Genomic DNA, 14,605 nt, shown 5'->3' with positions numbered 1-14,605 from the left:
CCTGGAGAGTGTCAGCTGGGGGACAGGGCTCTGATCTACCCCAGGCTCAGTCCTCAGTTACGGAAGCTTCTGTGCCTACCCCGTGGCTCATAGCTGTTCCCCAAGTCTGGCGTGCTGTGTCCTCAGCGGGGCCACATGCCTACACACATTCTCCTGCTCCATGTGCATTTTCCTGTAGATCCTGCACCGGCTCTCCCTGTCCAGACAGAGTGGCTGGGTCTGGGGGTTACCCTCAGCCTTCCCAGTGCGGGGACCAGCACTATGAGGAGCCTGCTTCGATTAGGTAGAGGTGAGCACAAAGGAAATCAAACACATAGAATTTTTTTTCCAGAATATGGTTACATTTCTTCTTCCTCTCTTAGGTCTAGGTGTTAGTGACAGATTCAGTGAACTAGTTCATCAGTTTATTGCTGTAAACCAGCTCTTCTCAAATACAGGTGCACATCACAGTCAGCTAGGGGCTTGTTAGGGTCAGATTGCTGGCCACAGGTCCCACACTGAGTAGGTCTGGGCGGGGCCCAGGAATGTGCATTTCTACCAGGACCGCACCTGGTGCTGAGGCTCCTTGGTCTGGGAACTTCACTTTGAGAACCAAACACTTGAATATTTACCTAGATGTTGTTGAATTTAAGTTTATTGGGTATTATAACTTAGGTGCCTTTTTTTTTTTAATTTTAAAGAAATAAAAGAAGAGCTTGAAGATCTGAACAAAGAAATCAAGAAAACTGCTAACAAAATCCGAGCCAAGTTAAAGTGTGAGTTTACAGCTTTGGCTGCGTGTAATGGGTGATGGTGGTGTGTGGGTAATCTGTGTTTCCTCTGTAATCTCTTACTCTTGACATTTTTACAAGTCAGAACTGTGAGCACTTTAAGTTATTTGTATGAACGTGGAGTAGTGGCCTTTATGTTACTAGAATTGTTCTAGAATTCTTCACTGCTGGCTGTGAGGACGGCGCACAGGGAGCTAAAGCTGACTGTGCTGAATCCGCAGATTTGGGATGGAAGCACTAGTTTGTATTCAACAAGGTTAACGATGCATTTGCTTATAAATTGTTAATCTCTCAGAGAGGCCTATTTTTAATGACACTTTTTGCTAAATTGCAGATATTTGAGAAGGTGAATAGCCTTTCATTCGAATCTCCAGTTCTCCTGAAATAGTTTCTTGAATTTGTAGGAGTTTAGCTTCTGGTACTCGAGGTTCAGCTCTGAGAGGCGGTGTCTGAGAGGTTTGGGCGTAAACCTGGGTGCTGGGAAGACACGTTGATCTAATTGTTACAGAGGAACATTCGAATCCAGGAAGTCTCTGCAGATCAGGAAGAACTTTTGTTAGGGGGCATTTCAAACAAGTGGGGGTAGGAAGATGACCACCCACCTCCCGTGGTCATACCCCGTGGCCACACCCTTCAGCTCTGCACCCTCGCGGCTCCTCCCTGCCCAGGTGGCTTCATCAGCACGTGTGTCAGTATATTGCAGAACAGAAGGATTTTCACCCAAAAATACAACCACAGTGCCATGATTATATCCACACAATTAGGAAATAGCCAATTAGAATTTATTCTTCCTCAGTGTTCTTTGAATTTCTTTTTACAGTGTGCTTGAATTGAGTTCCAGATAAGGACCATACCCTGTGATTGGTGGCGTGTCACTTAATGTTTTTTAAAACTCAGACTCGCCTTCCATCCCCCCCCCCTTTTTTCTTTTGGTTGGAGAAACCAGGACATTTGTCCATTGGAATTCACCACGCTTCAGGATCTCCTGTGGATGGATAGTTACGTTCTCCAAACTCCATCAGAGTCAGGTGGTTTGCTTCTTTTTGTTTTAAATGTTAAGCTAGAACATCCGGTTTTATTTTGTGGTATTACCAACGATGGATGATCGTTATTGAGATCCTTACATTTATGAGGGATTGAAGAGATAAGAAAGAAAAGCAGTTGGAGGTTTGGCTTCAGAAACTTCTGTTTTTTAGTGTAAAGGTGACGCTTTTCCTGTTTGTTTCCAGCTATTGAGCAAAGTTTTGACCAGGATGAAAGTGGGAACCGGACTTCGGTGGATCTTCGCATCCGGAGAACCCAGGTTTGGTTGTCCGCCTCGTCCAGACGGAAGCGATGGGAAGAATAGGTCTTTTTACTTCTTTCAACTTTAAAATAGTTCATCTCTATGTCACATTAATCCTTACAACGTCTCTGCATAAAGGGAGGTGATCTCTGTAGATGACCTCATTACGAAGAAAATGTGTATTCAGTCCATCAACAGAGTTCTGCTCTGAAGAGCAATGTTATCTGAATTATCTGAATCCGTGGAGGGTGGGGAGTGAGGTCCGCACCTTCTAAATGTTTGTGGTGCCGACGGTGGGGTCCAGGCTGCTTGCTTGGGGGCGTAGCGTGCAGGCTCCGGGGCAGCCAGCGCGGGTGCCAGGCCGCGTCCGGTCAGCCGGGAATTACAGGCGAGCTCGAGTCACAGTGTCCACGTCTGTAGAATGGGGGTGCTGGGACCGTCCAGCCCGGTGGCACACGTGAAGCTCTCAGCATGGGTTGTGTCGCAGAGCTGGCTGCTGCTCGTCTCACTTTCTGTTTGAAGGGTTCCCATAACAGGTGTAGTTTTCCTGATGTCATGTTTTTGTATGTCACTTTCAGCAGAAGAAATGATAGTTCTATATTAATTTCTTTTGTGTTAATAGCATTCCGTACTATCTCGGAAATTCGTGGAAGTTATGACAGAATATAATGAGGCACAGACCCTGTTCCGGGAGCGGAGCAAAGGACGGATACAGCGTCAGCTAGAAATAAGTGAGTAAAGGAAAATACTTTTTTTGTTAAAAACATATTTTTCTTAAGGTCTTGACATCAAAGTATTTTAACTTAAGGAGAATTATTCCATCTCTACTTTTGCCAATATTGTGAAACCTAAAGCCTTTTCATGGCTTCCTGTTTACCGAATCACCAGAACTTTTTCTTTATTCACATCCTTTGGAAAATCCTTGGTGAGTGGACTTTAAATTACTTTCTAATCAGCATTACTTTTAGGGTGTTAATCACATTTGGAAAACTTCCAGCCATCATCTCCTCAAGTACTTTTCTGTTGCCCCCCACCCCCCGTGCCCCATCTGGGGAGACGGTCCCTGAGGGCCTCACGGTGTTGTGTGTCTGGCAAGCAAGTGTGGATGCCATTTGCTCCAGCCTGCCTTGCAAGGACCATGTGTAGCCAACAGTCTGGGACGGTGGGGCTCAGGCTTCCCTCCGGGCGGAAGGCACTTTGCTGACCTCATAAAGGTCAGTCAGGTGTGCTGCCCCCCGTTAGAGAAGACCAGGGCTCCTCAGCCATGGCACGCGCTCACGGTGGGCGCAGCGGCCCCCAGGGCTGTGTGCACCTCCCCAGGGACTTGGGGAGCCCCGAATAGCCATGAGCGTGAACCTCATCAAATGGTATTTCAGCACGTCTCCAGCGCCACAGTTACGTACCGCCAGTGACGAGCAGAGCGTGCAGGTCAGCGGTCCCAGTGTGTCGCACAGCCGATTGTGGGACATCGTCGTCACCCCAAAAAATGCGCGTCTACCATCAGTCACTCCCCGCGCCTCTTCCCCGGAGCCCTAGGCAGCCATGCACCTCTACCAATTCTCCCGTTTTGGGCTCTTCATATACATGGGATCACACAATATGTGGTTTTTTTGTGACTGGCCTCTTTCACTTAATACACATTTTTCGAGGTGCCGCCATCCTGCGGCCTGCTGACTGAGGCACCGTCATGCGGACGGGCTGTGCTGTGTTTATCTGGGCCTCAGCGGATGGACGTTTGGGTCAATTCCACTTGATGATGATATGAATAATGCTGCTGTGAACTTTCACTTTAAATGATATTTGAATTATTATGACGTTCATTTAATTTTGTCTTGTGGCACAAATTATAAAAAATAAGAATTATCAATTGAGTTTTTCCAAAAACCCGTGAATGTATTTCATAGAGAGCATTAATACATTTAACTCAAGGAAAAGTACCACCAGCCAACACAGTGGAGTATTAAAGCCTCTGATTCTAATTAGTCTTTATGACCTTCCAGTCGATGCTGGTAACATACCCTTTATCCGTCAGCCAGACTCAAACTTTCAGGAAAACGTGTGGCACAGAATCACATGGGAGTCCTCCTTATAGTTGTTTCTCCTTCATACTAAAGTTAGGTTTTGTGATTCGTTCCAGTTATGAGGTTCTTCGTGAGAGCTTTCTCATTTTTCCTGTTTTCTTAGTCTTATGTCAGTTTCTCTCAACATTAACACTCATCTAGGAAAATACGTTTGAAAGGTCAGAAAAACGTTTAAAAATGTAAAGTCAGGTTTTAGTTGCATAGGGTTGAAAGAGTCGTTTATAAACGTTGGCATGTTGTGAGTGGAGTTTGTGTTTGTCTTGCAGCTGGAAGAACCACGACGGACGATGAGCTGGAGGAGATGCTGGAGAGCGGGAGCCCTTCTGTCTTCACGGCAGACGTGAGCGCCCGGGAGGCCGCGGCCGCGCGTCTGCACGTATCTGCCCGTGGCCCTGAGTTCATCACTATTTCTCTTTTGTGTTTGTTTTTCAAAGATTATATCAGATTCACAAATTACTAGACAAGCTCTCAATGAAATCGAGTCTCGTCACAAGGACATCATGAAGCTGGAGACCAGCATTCGGGAGCTGCATGAGATGTTCACGGACATGGCCATGTTCGTGGAGACCCAGGTAACTGCACGCGTCTCCCCGTCTCACGATGGACCGCTGCCTCTGTGAAAGTCTCACGTCAGAGTCCCGCATAGCTGAGAAAGCCACTATTTTGGATCCAGTCTCAAAATTCAGAAGTGATGGCAGTGTTACTGTGAGACGGGAATGCTGGAAACAGCTTCGACTTTCAGCAGGGAGGGGCTGGCTTCCTTTCTTGAATTCTGTGTGTCCACAGGACAACCTACTAGGCAGCCACAGGCAGACTTTTGTTCAGGGAGATTTTTAGTGAGACGTACAGATAGTGTGCTGGAATTGTAAGTGAAGAGGGAGACACAAAATCTTATGTGTGGACATACCCATCTATGTACGTGTAATTAGATATCCCGGATGCACACGTGTGGATGTGTATGGCGTGAACTCAGCTCCGTAGAACAGTGTTCACAGAAGGAAAGAAATCTACCAAGTCATGTAACAGTGGGACTGTGGGGATTTTGATTTCTCTAAAATACATGTATTTTCAAGCGTTCTACAAGGACCATGTATTAGAACACTAATTGGGAGAAACATTTAAAAGAATAGCCCTAAATTTAGGGTACCGTCCGTGACACAGCTGGAAGTCTGTGGTCACTGTGTGGTGGTCTTGGTTTGTCCAGTGACACAGGGGGACAGGGCGGGCCACCCCAAGGGTGAAAAGGTTCCCCTGGGAGAGGATGCAAGGAGTGTAGACAATTCCTCACAAAATATAAAATCCAGTATCAAACACAGGCTGGTGTGTTCTGACTCCTGAGACCTGAATCAGGCGCTCCGTGAGGTTTCCAGTATGGAGCGAGGCCTACACGCAGCCGCTCATTGATTCAACAGTTAGGATTCTGGTGACGCCCATGTCACACATCTTCGGTAGCTTGCGTCCTCTCGCCCCGGAAGGCTGGTTTCAGGATCTGCTCTGGCAGGAGCAGTCTGGTGGGAAGTTTTTTTTTTTTTTTTTTTTTTTAAAGATTTTGTTTATTTGACAGAGAGAGAGACAGCGAGAGAGGGAACACAAGCAGGGGGAGTGGGAGAGGAAGAGGCAGGCTCATAGCGGAGGAGCCTGATGTGGGGCTCGATCCCACAACGCCGGGATCACGCCCTGAGCCGAAGGCAGACGCCTAACCGCTGTGCCACCCAGGCGCCCCCTGGTGGGAAGTTTTGAACCTGACCAGCTTATTTTCTGGATTATGTGAGGGATGACAGGAAGTGCCTCCTTGTACGGGATTCATTCTCCATGTGTGTCACTGACCTTTTGAAGAGCACGGTTTATTTTGAGGACGTTTATCATAAAATGTGGGAAGCTCAGGTACTCTGTGATTGGTGGGAGAACCCAGCAGCCCCGGCAGCGGACGGGCTCTCTCTTGTTTGGCCTGGGTGGAGCCCTTGCCTTCCCACACGAGAAGCGAGAAGCGAGAGGTTTCCGCCAGCTTCGTGTTTTCAGGGAGTGTTGCAAAGGGAGCCGCTAGGCAGTAAGGACCCCACATTGTTTCTGTAATTACGTAAGATTTTACAGTACCTTCGACTTTAACCATAACGGTTCAACGCCACACGTGCTGCATTGAGCTCCATTAGACAAAGGGCTGTATTCCTAGCTTCGTGTCACGGTCTCCTTTCAGCAGTGTGCTAGTAATGCGTTGTATTGACTCATTGAACTCAGACTGTGCGTGTAGAACTGCCAGCGAGCTTGAGTTTGCGAGCGTGTGAGGTAACGGTGCGTCATTTTCCACTGCTGCTGTCACTGCTGCAGGTTATGTCTGCCGTGGACGGACTGCCAGGTACTGTCTCCTTCCCCCTCGCACCTCCCTGCACTCGCCTCGTGCCACGCTCTTCCTTCACCTCGTCAGTTCAGTGTCACATGCTGGTCTTGGTTTACAGATGTTTCAGAGGGATCAAAACCGCTTTCCGCCCATCAGAAACGATATTGTCCATCGTGTGTGTGTGTGTGTGTGTGTGCGCCGGGAAGGCGGCGGCTGCGCTCGCCTTCCCCAGGAGCTCACTTACGAGCGCACGTCTCAGAGTGTACTTGACACGCCCTTCGTCATCAGCGTTGTCGCCCATCCCTCTCATCCCTGGTCATTCTTTTTAAAATACCAATTTTGATTTCTTTGTCTTGGCATGTTTATCGTGTTTTCCTCTTTGTGGGCGTCCGTCACGTGCACACGATGTCCCTGTGGAGACTTTATCGGCGCTCCGCGGCTGTCGTAAGATACGCACTCAGGTCATTCAAAAATGTCCTCTGAGCCTGAAACTTTCTTTTTTAAGGGCGAAATGATCAACAACATAGAAAAAAACGTGATGAACGCCGCAGACTACGTGGAGCATGCTAAAGAAGAGACGAAGAAAGCCATTAAATACCACAGCAGAGCCAGGAGGGTGAGTTTGGTTTTTAGGAACTAAAATGCATTCTTGTCTTTATTTGGCTTTGAGTGTAATATGTGGATGTAGCCCTCCTTAAAAGGAATTCCAAGAAATAAATAATTCCTTAAATTCTTATTTCACTTTAAAACGGAAGTGATTATTTTTGCTGAAGTTAAAGGTTGTGTAGGTAACTGTGTTGACTGTGACCCTTTGTGTCCCGTGACCCCACGTTTCTCTAGAGGCCTCTGTGTCTTGGGCCGTTATCTGGAGGGGATGTAAAGCTAACGGGACGGGAACTCTGGAAGCCATTGGTCACACATTTTGTGCAGTGAACCCTTGATTCCTTCCTCGGGTTACTTGCTAATTCTCTGGCTTGGAGGAAGAGGAGCATTACCGAGACTGGACTGTGGCGTTCTGTGGCAGCCGCGTTCCAGCTTCGTGAAGGAGTTGTGATGTCCTTACCTGCATCCTGCGTGTGCTGTGTGTGAGCAAAGCTCTTCTAAGAACAGCGACACGATGGAATGAAGTTCTGACTCAGGGACAAGAAAGCTGTCCGCACATTTCACGGGTGTCCTTGTCCGGCAGTTCGTGGCCTCTTTGTCCCGAGGGCTGAGAAGGCCCACACAGAGCCCCCACCGCTGCTTCCCTGTCCCGGGAGAAGTCTGTGCCGGTTCGAGGAGTCTTTCTGGTCGGGGCAGGGGTTCCCCACGCGGCCCATGGAGGCCTTGTAAACAGGCGGCTCCAGAGTGCGGGGAAGAAAGGAAGGGTGAGGGTCTGTGTGCAGAGTCCACAGGGCTGACTGCGCAGGCCCGTCTGGGCTCTACTCTCAGCCCGCAGGCTCTGCTTTCTCTTGGGCATGTCTGAGTGTGTTCGTTGTCTTTGAAACATGAGACCTGGTTGCTGACATCATTCTGGGTTAACACTCGTTGAAATACTCCTCCATGAAGTGAGGTGATAGGTCCACACGTGAGGTCTCCGCCTGCTTCCAGGCACACGGTGGACTTGCTTTACGAAGTCATCAGCAAAGGGCCGGGCCCTTCGTTTCCCTGACCAGCCTGTCAGCCCAGTGAAGGTTTTGTGAAGAGTTGGTTTTACAAAGACAACAGGCCTAGCGTGAAGTGCGGACTCAGGTGCTGAGTAGGCCTCCCTGTACTTTGCGGTGTCAGCTGCTCCGAGGAGTGGTGCCTGTGTCTGACACTGTCCCCGCCTCTCCAGGGACACAGCCGACCCCTGACATCACACGGCTCGTTCACACGGCTCACTGCTCCCGGACGCCCCGCTGCCGCATCTGCTCAGACCTCGGCCGTCCCCCTCCTGGCGCAGCTGCCTGGGCCCCCGGGGGGCAGCCGGCATCAGGGTGCCGTACTTTCTGGGGTGTGGCGGGAGCAGCAGAGGGTTTAACCACCCACAGCAAACAGACAAGGAAGGAAACAGGGTGGGGCTTATTCCGTAGCTCTGTCTGCGGGAACATCAGTCCTTCCAGACTCACGGGTCTCACCGATGGAACCTGATATTCCAGGCGTTCTAGAACCGTTTATCTCCAAACAGTCTCACCTTGTTCAATTGAAAATCACCCTTTTGAAGAACCGAGAGCTGCCCAACAGTCAGATGTCCTGTACCTTAGATTTTAGAACCGCTTCCTGTGGATTGTTTTATTTTCAGTGAATGATGTCTTCTAATGTGGGGATAGGAAATTACCATAATGTAATCAGCTTGCTTTTCTTTGACAGAAAAAGTGGATAATTGTAGCTGTGTCAGTGGCTCTGGTTGCCGTAATTGCTCTAATTATTGGTTTATCAGTTGGCAAATGATGATGTGGATGGCGTCCGTGCATGCGCCTGCCAGCGCGGCAGTAAGTAACAGCTAATCTGCGTGGTAACTCTCCCCGTGAGCCAGCGTGACGCTCGCCCCGCTGTCACGACCTCACCGTCCTGCCAGCCTGCTTGCGGGTCGCCGGCCGCCACGCGTGCTGGGAGGAAACAGGCTGCTGGTGGGTCGTCTTTAAATGGAGGCCTCCTCCTCATGTGGCCCGGGAGAGCCGCGGCGTGCAGGTGTGGCGGGCCGGTGCGCGCGTGTGGCCGTCCCAGCCCGGAGGCGCTTTCTCGCTGAACCGGCACGTCGTGCTCTCACGTACCTTTTCGGTTTCAGCTTTGGGAACACTTGCAACAACGGAAGGTTGCTCTGTGAGATCTCCTTGCTGGTGGGGGTGCTGGGGGCTGCGGGGAGTGGAGCAGAATTCTCCGGGAAAGTCCTTGGTCGCTGGTGGCCGTGTGCCCGCTGCACGTGGTGTGCCCACGCCCCCGCTCGGAAGCGGAGACTGTTCGCTTAGCCGGCCTGCCCGTGAAAGGATTCGGAGCAGAACAGATAATTAGTGATTCAAGTATCTTTATTTTTGTTCACCACATTCACCTTTCTCTGACCTTCAGTTCATTTTGTGTCTTGTGTGTTTGGGACCCTTCTCCCCGCGTGAGCGCTCTGGCGAGAATACCAGCTGCTGTGCGGAATCCCTCGTCCGGAGCGAGTGGCCCAGCCCTTGCGACGGCTGCTGGGCGTGCAGCCGCAAGCGACCGACAGCCGAGTAGGGAGGAGGCTGGCGTGCGGCCCGCTAATGCGGGCCGGAGAGCTCTGTCTCAGCCGGAGCCTGGGGGCCCTGAGCTGCGCGGGGCATGGGAGAGAAGCGGCGTGGGCCATGGGCCACGGGATCACACGGGACTTGTTTCAGAACGGGCTCTGGCCGCGGGGTTGGTTTAAGTTCGTTCTTTAGAAGGAGGGAGGCTTAGCGCTGTATTTTTATTTGGACGTTTACGTGATCTTCACAATGCTGTCCTGTTAGCTCTGCTGGAAAACATGATGTCTGTGATTTTTTTTTCACGAATATAATTGCATTTAAAAAATATTTTTATAATTGTTTTATTTATTTTTTTATTTTTTAGTTTTTTTTTAAAGATTTTATTTATTTATTTGACACAGAGACAGCCAGTGAGAGAGACAGCCAGTGAGAGAGAGACAAGCAGGGGCAGTGGGAGAGGAAGAAGCAGGCTTCCAGCGGAGGACCCTGATGCGGGGCTCGATCCCAGAACGCCGGGATCACGCCCTGAGCCGAAGGCAGACGCTTAACGACTGAGCCACCCAGGCGCCCCTATAGTTGTTTTAAAAATACATATTTTCATAATCTTTCGTGGTGGTCATAATATGGTTGGTTGAATGTGGTTTTACACTAAAGATTAAAATTAATTTTTAGATTAGATGCAGGGATGCTGTTTGGTAATGCCATTGAGTAAAAACAGGTTTTTCAGTGTGATTTTTGGGGGAGCAGTGGGCTTATCGTGGGCCCTGGGCCTGGATGTCCGGTTTACTCTGATGTCTTGAAATATGAACACAGAACAATCCTCATTAATAAAAACACCAACAGTTACTTTTATAAAAGTGCAGTGGTTGATGTCTGTAATTATACTTTGGAAAAATTTATTTTTTCAGCAAGTAGTTCATCCACATGGGTGGGACGCTTGATTTCCTGTCCGAGGAGATAGGCAGAGACAGTGCCTTGTAGAGCCGTGACTATAACTCAGAACAGGGTTGGTGCCCCGGGTGTGCTCTGCCCACCAAGAGAAGGGCACGTGTTTGGTTTGAGCTGTTCGCAGGGTGTGAGACAAGAAGGGTTGTTAAGTCTGTGGCATCTGGGGCGCAGGAGTTCAGCTGTCATGGAATTCAGGGGAGCACTGCCTCAAGCCAGTGGGGAAGGAAGGACAACGTGCGCAGGGCCCGACACCCGCGGAGGCAGCTCCTGGGGCACAGAAAGTCAGAGCTCACGTGCAGGGTGGCCGGTTCTGCCAGGGACGCCAGGTGGCCAGAGCAGGTGCTGGAGCTGAAGGGTGGCTGCCGATGGGAAGAAAGAAGGTACCGCAGGCCAAAGGAAAAGGCTGTCATCAGATCAAGGTGCCGAGTGGAGTTCACGGGGGCGCAGGGTGGGATGCGGCTGGGGCCGCAGTCCTCACGCCAGGAACGTGCGCGAATCTGATGGAGAGGGGACCCGAAGGCGGCGCTCCCTACCCTCTGAGGGACTGAAAGTTTCCTGAGGGCCTGGCTCGCTGAGCATCAGGGCACACGGTGTCGATGGAGCTGCTGCCAGCCGGTGCTGCCTCAGAGCCACACCGTGTCCGCAGGCGGGTTTCTTAGGCGGTGGTGTGCCGTGTGTGCGCTAGCCGGCGGTGAAGGCGATGAGTCTGCCGTCTGCCAAGAGAACTGGACTCATGCGGGGCCGCGTGCCTTTCATCTCGAGACTTCCTCCTACTCCCCTGGACACGTTCCCTGGACGAGACCAGATGCCTTAAGCCAAAGGTGGTTTAGCGTCCAGCTGGGCGGGGATGCTTGCTAGTTGGAAACAAAGCCAGCTGCGCTCGTTGCCTGGCCTCTGGGCTGTGGATGTGGCAGAAGACACGTGCACACGCCTCAGTGTAAAAACACGGGCAAGTAAGAGGTCAGCAAACGAGAGATCCATTGAACGCTCTGAGAAGGTGTGCATCCGCGGAATCGCAGTTGGTCGTTTGAATGTGATCCGTAGAGAGTGTCTGTGAAGAACGCACATGGTGCCAGGTAGATGTTGCCTGTCCCTCCAGGAGCAAGTCGTCGCTGCAGCGGCACTTATTTTAACTACGTCCCCTTAATTTAATGGACATGTGTGTGCAATTCAGAGCTTTGCCCGTGGAGCTTTCCTTCCCCACCCCTCCCTCTTCTGTGACCTGTAGGCCTCGTATTTTAAACTGTCTCAAATTCTAGGAGAATTTTGTTAAGAAATGACATTAGTGATTTCTTTCTTTTGATACTTTGCAAATTAATTAATGTTTTTCTTTATCTTGCAGAAAATGATGTTCATTATTATTTGTGTAACTGTTTTGCTTGTGATCCTTGGAATTGTCCTAGCAACAACATTGTCATAGCAACCATATCCTGTGAGCCACTCTCCTTGGAGTCAGACCACACCTGCAGCAAGTCCACGGCCTCCCGTTCCATGACTGAGCCCCAGACGCTGTGACGCGTGGCGCTGGGTGCTGATGTTTTATTAGTGAAGGCGAGGGGAAAACTCGACAGGATACGTCGTTCAGGGAACGTCTGTGAGTGGGATGGGTGTGACGAGTACCCCAACATCCCTGGACTCTGAACAGCACATCACAGAAATGTAACAATGTGAAACTCACTTCAGTGGCCTTAAAATAAGGAATTATTGAAAATTTCAATTTTTTTTTTTTTTTTATAATTCAGTGTTAAGAATACATGTGACGTTTAATTAGGGATGCTTTATGTTAGGAAGCTATTAGATTTCAGGTGTCAGCTTTCCTCCCCACCCCTCCCAGCTAACATGGTAATAAGGAGTTTTTGTACTGTGTTTAATTCGTGTGTGTGTTGTTTGCAACAAAAATGTTTATCATCACAGCTGTTTTGTAAGGTATCTATAATTTTAAATGTTTATAAATTGTTTAATATATTAACATCTTAATTTACTCCATTTTTATATATTGAATATTGCCTTTTGAAAGAATATTCCTGATATTATTAGAGCTGGCTTTGCACAGCCGTTCACAGTTTGCCTTTGGCTCAGCACACGTCGGCTGCAGCGCCCCAAAGAGCCTTCCCCACGCCTTCTCTTGATGCTGGTTTGTGAGGACCCTCTATCACCGTCCCCGTTACTGTGCTCACATCCACAGCCCAGACAATAAACCAGCTCCCGCACGGTGACACACCACGGCCTCCTGCCTGTTCGCTGGAAATAAAGTGTGTGTGTCTGTGTTTACATTAATAAGACCTGAGCTTAGGGTGGTGAGAAGACCGAGATTTATTAGTACTTCCGGAAATTACTTCCAGACGTTAATTCTTCTAAATGTAAACGGTTGTAGAGTTCCTTAAATGCTCGTTAAGTACTTACTATTCTGCTGAACTTCAAAAGTGAATTCCCAAAGTTTATAGGAATCTGTAATTAAACATCTTTATTGCTTATAAATGCTTTTTAGTGTAATAATATGGTTTATCTTTTGACTTGTAAAACGTATGGGACCTCACTAGCAAGTGGGCATCTAGTTGGAACTGTGAGTGAATGTGAAGGATGTTCAGATGCCGCTAACTGCTTGCTGCTGTCGCGATTGTGTAAGCACACGCCTGTGTTCCGACGTTGGTGTGCAAACAGATGGGGACGTGCTTGGTTCCACACGGGAAGTGTGAATGGTACTGAGCAGTTTGGAAACTGTTCTTCATGTAATGCAATTACGAATTCCCCTCGCTCCTAATTTATGCGTCCGGCGGCCTAGCGTAGACTCAGTCGGAACAGAGGCATTTGCTTGCTGGTCACCGCGGCGTCCTCAGCGTTACGAGAGGAGCCTTCTGGCTGTCACGTGTGTTCTTAAAAGTCTCGAAATGGCCTGTCCGTGGGGTGTGCTCACTGACGGGCGCCGACGTTGGAGACGCGCCTCGAGGGATATTCACATACTTACCGATCATGCTCGTGTTAGTGTAGCTGTTGTGCCTGTCTGTGTCATTATGTCCGGGTGTCCGTCCGGCCCCCGATCTCCTCCAGCTCCGTCTCCTCAGCCTCGCCTCCCGTCAGGGTTCGGGCTGTGCTCGTTCAGGTCCTTTTCCCTTCGTCTGGAGGCCTTACTGAATGTGTGCTTTTGTCGTTGAAGTTATGGAAAAGCCTTCTGATTTCTGCTTAGATAAATAGTTAAGTCATCAGATAGCACGTCTGTGTGGAAGCCTCAAGTGCCTGTTTGAGGTCAGAGTTTTAAAAATATATTTACAGGTTCACTTGTTACTTTTTATCATTTCTTCAAGTATTTTATGTTTACATTTAAAAAAAAAACTGCCAGAGAACTGAAAACAAATTTACTTTCTGTCTTGTCATTTCTGGAAAGGTTTTTGGAGATCTACTTTATTGTATATCCATTAATAAATTGTTCTACTAAGGAAATTACTCTTACCTGTGGCCACTATTATGTATCATAAAGGGAGTTAATGATGTTAGGGGTTTTGGTTGTTTGTGTTATTACTCCAAGCCTCTGTGGCTCGTGTCTCCGAGCCCATCTGAGTTCTTGCTCACAGCAAATTCTACTTCAGGGGGCTTGGGTTACATTTCAGGGTCACTGGCTTCCAATGCTTATGGCCACGCGACAGACTCTCCTTTATTAACGGCAGTCCTCCCTCCCCCCGTGCTCTGAGCTGTTTATCCTCTATTTCTTAATCCTCTTTCAGAATTTTTCTTAAGTGGGATTTTCTAAATTCACAACCCTTAAATTCTAACCATATTGGAAAGTGATGTTGAAAACCCAGAATTCTTAAAGAGAACTCAGTCCTGGAGAGAGCTGGTCGTGGAGCTCGGCTCCCATACGTTCACCCCCTCTCCTGACGCCCCTTCCACAGTGAGCCTCCCTTCAAATGGCAATCTTGATACACGCAGTAAGTTAGCCCCTTCGTTTATACTTTTTATATGTAGTTTAGATGATAAATAATGAATTTTGTTAGTTTGAACCCTTGCGAGCTCCCCGGTGA

At 48.9% G+C, this 14,605-nt stretch overlaps 1 protein-coding gene across 6 annotated transcripts in view; it reads left to right on the top strand.

The window, feature by feature from the left end:
* STX2 (syntaxin 2) overlaps nucleotides 1-14,030 on the top strand; it is a 32,947-nt gene extending 18,917 nt beyond the window's left edge. Inside the window, exons 3-10 of one of the 6 annotated variants that reach the window (XM_044389796.2) lie at nucleotides 681-755; nucleotides 2,000-2,073; nucleotides 2,678-2,786; nucleotides 4,403-4,476; nucleotides 4,571-4,708; nucleotides 6,977-7,087; nucleotides 8,803-8,924; nucleotides 11,932-12,033. In XM_044389796.2, coding sequence (XP_044245731.2) covers nucleotides 681-755; nucleotides 2,000-2,073; nucleotides 2,678-2,786; nucleotides 4,403-4,476; nucleotides 4,571-4,708; nucleotides 6,977-7,087; nucleotides 8,803-8,883 — 662 coding nt within the window. In that variant the 3' untranslated portion in view covers nucleotides 8,884-8,924; nucleotides 11,932-12,033. The other 5 variants (XM_057306023.1, XM_026514677.4, XM_044389797.3 and 2 more) reach the window with 5 other exon arrangements.
* The last annotated feature ends 575 nt before the right edge of the window (nucleotides 14,031-14,605 follow it).

Source organism: Ursus arctos, unplaced genomic scaffold (assembly GCF_023065955.2).
Source record: "Ursus arctos isolate Adak ecotype North America unplaced genomic scaffold, UrsArc2.0 scaffold_34, whole genome shotgun sequence".
In the NCBI taxonomy this organism is placed as follows: domain Eukaryota; kingdom Metazoa; phylum Chordata; class Mammalia; order Carnivora; family Ursidae; genus Ursus; species Ursus arctos.
Note: the sequence above shows the minus strand (reverse complement) of the source record. Positions and strands in the feature narration are given on the sequence as shown.